Genomic DNA, 4,714 nt, shown 5'->3' on the forward strand with positions numbered 1-4,714 from the left:
GTATCGTAATACATTACACATTTTACGCAATGTAATCCGACTACTTTTTCATTACTTTTAGATTACTTTTTGAAAAGCTAATAATTAAATCATAAAAGTGTAAAATGAATTCATTTTAAAATGCCATCAATCACAATATAAAACACTAAAAAATTGAAATATTTAATTAGTTTGAACCTTGCAAATGTGTTAATTATTAATATCTCATGGGTGCTTCAAGTAAATATATTCGGTGAAAGAGGTTTTGCTGACAAAAAAAAAAAGTTTGGGAATCCACACATTAAATGTAAATATGAAATAACTTGAATTTGACCACTGGATTTACAAAAATCATTTCAGTTTTAAGAAGTGTTTTCTCAATATTTCAACATTGCATCATCTACTGATGAACACACTCATTTGTTTGAATTATCGCTCAGTGGGTTATTTAACCATGTATTATTATGCCTTTGGAAGGCTTTTGAGCACAAATTCACGTTATTTCACATGCAATGCTGGCATTCCCCAAACTTTTTTGTCATCTGAACATCTTTCACCTAATATATTTACTTTAAGTACCCCTGAGATTTAAAAATAAATATTTTAATTATTCAGTAACACATTTGCATGTTCATGGTTCTCTGATGTCGGTTAATGGTAAACAAATAAAATACTTAATTTTTTAACTAAGTGTTTTATTTAGATTTATGTTATTTTAGAATGATTTATTTTAATTTTACATTTTTATTATTTAATTAATTATTTGCTTTTCATTAAACTCACGAACCCCCAGTTTGGGAAACCTTTATAATGTAATACAATGTTTAATGTAGGCACTTCATGTTGTAAATAACAACGAATGTAATAAATTTTCTTTTTCTTTGCATTTTTATATCGATATGGTACAAAATTGTCCCATTTAAATCAATGTGATAAACAAGTTAGATCAAAAGTAATCTAAAAGTAGTCCGATTACATTACCTAAAATGTAGTGTAACGGATTACGTTACTAACTACAGTTTTCATCATGTAATCAGTAACGGATTTGTAAGTAATCTACCCAGCTCTGCATATAAATACATATGAAAGCAGTAAGATGGAGAAGTGTGTGTGTGTGTGTGTGTGTGTGTGTGTGGCAGCGTCAGTGACGCAAGCGTCTGTGCGCGACTCCACCCAACGGCACAAAACAACTTTGCGAGCGCAGCGCGAGTCATGGTGTCAAAGAGGATCTCCTGAAGAACAAACTGCGCGAACTCTCACCAAAAGCGAATAACAAGCTGTCGACGACCGTCTGGATCTCTTATAAATTACAAAAAGTCCACTTTACGAAGGAATTATGCTTACCGAGTGTCGACTTTAAAGCTAACAGAGCGCAGCTAGCTCAAGAGTTTGGCGCCGCGAACTTCACGAACAGTGTGGATATAGTGTAAATATAGTCATTTATATAATTTAATACGAAGTAGTGTGAGAAAAGGAACTCTTCAAGGATCTTTCCGAGAGTTTATTGGGTGTGTAGTGTGTCTGTGGACGGGTGGAGATGGCTCAGTCGCCGGTAGCAGTTAAAGTTCCTGGAATGCAGGTGAGTTTGTGTGGAGAGGTAACGCCAGGCCATCATCATCATCATCATCATCATCCTCATCATAGGCTAATCCGCATTCAGCATAAGACACTCACGATCAAACATATCCTCCTGAGAACCAGAAAAAAAGTTTTGTTATATATATTTTTACGTCATTACATTGATCGGAGCATAAGAAACAAATGGAGAAAAAACATTTTTGAAAAAATATATTGTATTCATATTTTATTCTGTGTCCTTTGTAGAGGACGCCAGGACTAAGTTATTCTAAATAAATAGACATGAAAAGGCATGTAGCAAAAACAATGTTTTATTTTTTTCATTCACCAATCAGTTTTTAGGTTTCAGGCTGTTTTTAGCCAAACTTTGTACAAAGATGATTCTCAACTATGTTATGAAAGATATAACAGAATGATTTGATATACTACTGTACTTTATGGAATATGTGCGTAAAATGTCCATAAATTGACATACAATGTATCTATACACTGCATCTAATTTGCATATTAATGTGTTCTTGGGGCAAATCATAATGAAAAACATAAGTGTAATAATGGGAGTAATAACTTGCCAACATTTTCATAAGAATATCTCATTTCATAAGAATATTGATTTATAATTTCTTGTGTTTTCGCAAAATGCCTGATTAACATGCCATTTGTCCTGGTGTCCTCTACAGAAGACGTGCATGAAAATTACGCCGTTTCATAACAAATAGTCATATTCCGATCTGAAACCCCATATCATTTTTCTGAGATGTTTATTTACGACAAACAATTAGAAAATTAGCCAGATTTAAATTATAATTCCAAAACATTATCATATTTCCCTAAGAGTGCTAAATTTGATCATTCTGTCAATATCAGTCATATTTAAAGACCAAGAAGAGGGAGTGTTTATGATCAAACCTCCAAACATTTGATATCTCCGAAAAAACCCTGAATCCAGACTTAACACTGTGGCATGAAGGGTCTCAGAGAAATTCACTAAAACATAATGTCCTCTACAGAGGACAAAAGTCTGTCTGGGTCCCAGGAGGATATTGCATCTGTACATTCGCTTCTGTCTGATCTTTAACACTTTGTGTTTTTAATAACTCCTAATATAAACGCTAACAAAAAAAGTAAAACAATTTTGTTTATACCAAAGAAAAGCAATGTTTTTGTGCATGTACCTAATTTCTTTTCAATTCCTTTGTGCCATTGTACATGAATGTGGTAATTATCTAGTACCATGGTAAATGTCATAGTACCGTGGCATTTTCATCTGATACCTGCGCAATATTATAGTAATTTAGATATTCTTTTTGTTATGATATATTTGCATCTATTCAAGTTAATTCTGTTCTGTTGGACGATGAAAAGTTGTTATAAACTGGTGAGATGGGAAACTTTTTAAACAATGCTTGTATATGAAAAAAGTCAGTTTCTCCATGTTAAATAATACAAAACAGACATTAATTTTGTTTTTAATATTAAAGCGGTCATATGATGCTGCTAAAAAGAATCACAGTATACTGGACATTTGAATTTGAGCACATGAAATCTAATGTCATTCTGACATTGTGACAGAATTGCTAAATAAAACGACACAGTTCCTACTGTAGTTACTACTACATGGAAGTATTAAAAGGATTGGTAACTCATGTTTAATAGCATTGTTTTTATATTAATTATGGGATCATTATATGTTTCAGAAATGAGTAATACCAATGAGCAACGTGTGTCTAATATGTAATTATTTCCCTGAGCAGTTTTTCCGGTATATTTGGAATGAGGACATTAAGGAGCATATTAATTGATTCTAAATGTATCAATTTATGTATGTATATGTATATATATATACAGTGGGTACGGAAAGTATTCAGACCCCCTTAAATTTTTCACTCTTTTTTATATTGCAGCCATTTGCTAAAATCATTTAAGTTAATTTTTTTTCCTCATTAATGTACACACAGCACCCCATATTGACAGAAAAACACAGAATTGTTGACATTTTTGCAGATTTATTAAAAAAGAAAAACTGAAATATCACATGGTCCTAAGTATTCACCCCCTTTGCTGTGACACTCATATATTTAACTCAGGTGCCGTCCATTTCTTCTGATCATCCTTGAGATGGTTCTACACCTTCATCTGAGTCCAGCTGTGTTTGATTATACCGATTGGACTTGATTAGGAAAGCCACACACCTATCTATATAAGACCTTACAGCTCACAGCGCATGTCAGAGCAAATGAGAATCATGACGTCAAAGGAACTGCCTGAAGAGCTCAGAGACAGAATTGTGGCAAGGCACAGATCTGGCCAAGGTTACAAAAAAATTTCTGCTGCACTTAAGGTTCCTAAGAGCACAGTGGCCTCCATAATCCTTAAATGGAAGACGTTTGGGACGACCAGAACCCTTCCTAGGTGAGGAAGTCCGGCCAGCTCTAGGTGAGAAATAAGATTCTCTGAAATAAGAGAAATAAGATGGTGAGAAATAAGATTCTCTGGTCTGATGAGACCAAGATAGAACTTTTTGGCCTTAATTCTAAGCGGTATGTGTGGAGAAAACCAGGCACTGCTCATCACCTGTCCAATACAGTCCCAACAGTGAAGCATGGTGGTGGCAGCATCATGCTGTGGGGGTGTTTTTCAGCTGCAGGGACAGGACGACTGGTTGCAATCGAGGGAAAGATGAATGCGACCAAGTACAGGGATATCCTGGACGAAAACCTGCTCCAGAGTGCTCAGGACCTCAGACTGGGCCGAAGGTTTACCTTCCAAATAGTGCACTGAACAGTGAAGTTGAAGTTTATTCAACTTGAATTCAATTCAATTCCATTCAACTTTATTCCGTTGAAGTTTATTTCACTTCGGAAAATTCATTCACAGATTTGCGCTACTGTCTTCACACACAGATGAAACTTACTGTGACAAGTGTGAAATGTGACATACCTCTGTAAATAAATATAAATGCATGTCTCGCGCACTTTAATGCCCTTTGAATGTAACGTGTACGTTCCCTTGGAATTGGAATCATGGCGGAATATCACGTGAAGTCCACTTCGCAGGGCACTTACGGTCGAATAAGACAACGCTTGAATGCTGCTGCCTGAACAAAGGACCTCCTTACTGAAGTGAAAGTGTTGGCTGGTGTCACTATCTCGCGAAC

General features: G+C 35.0%; 1 protein-coding gene across 1 annotated transcript in view; it reads left to right on the top strand.

Moving 5' to 3' along the window:
* The first annotated feature begins 1,111 nt into the window (after positions 1-1,111).
* LOC107715913 (serine/threonine-protein kinase 26-like) overlaps positions 1,112-4,714 on the top strand; it is a 27,167-nt gene continuing 23,564 nt past the window's right edge. The window contains exon 1 of the mRNA XM_016522180.1: positions 1,112-1,558. Coding sequence (XP_016377666.1) covers positions 1,517-1,558 — 42 coding nt within the window. The 5' untranslated portion in view covers positions 1,112-1,516. The remainder of the gene's footprint in view (positions 1,559-4,714) is intronic.

The sequence above is a fragment of the Sinocyclocheilus rhinocerous genome, unplaced genomic scaffold (assembly GCF_001515625.1).
Source record: "Sinocyclocheilus rhinocerous isolate Xijiao unplaced genomic scaffold, SAMN03320098_v1.1 scaffold1967, whole genome shotgun sequence".
NCBI lineage: Eukaryota > Metazoa > Chordata > Actinopteri > Cypriniformes > Cyprinidae > Sinocyclocheilus > Sinocyclocheilus rhinocerous.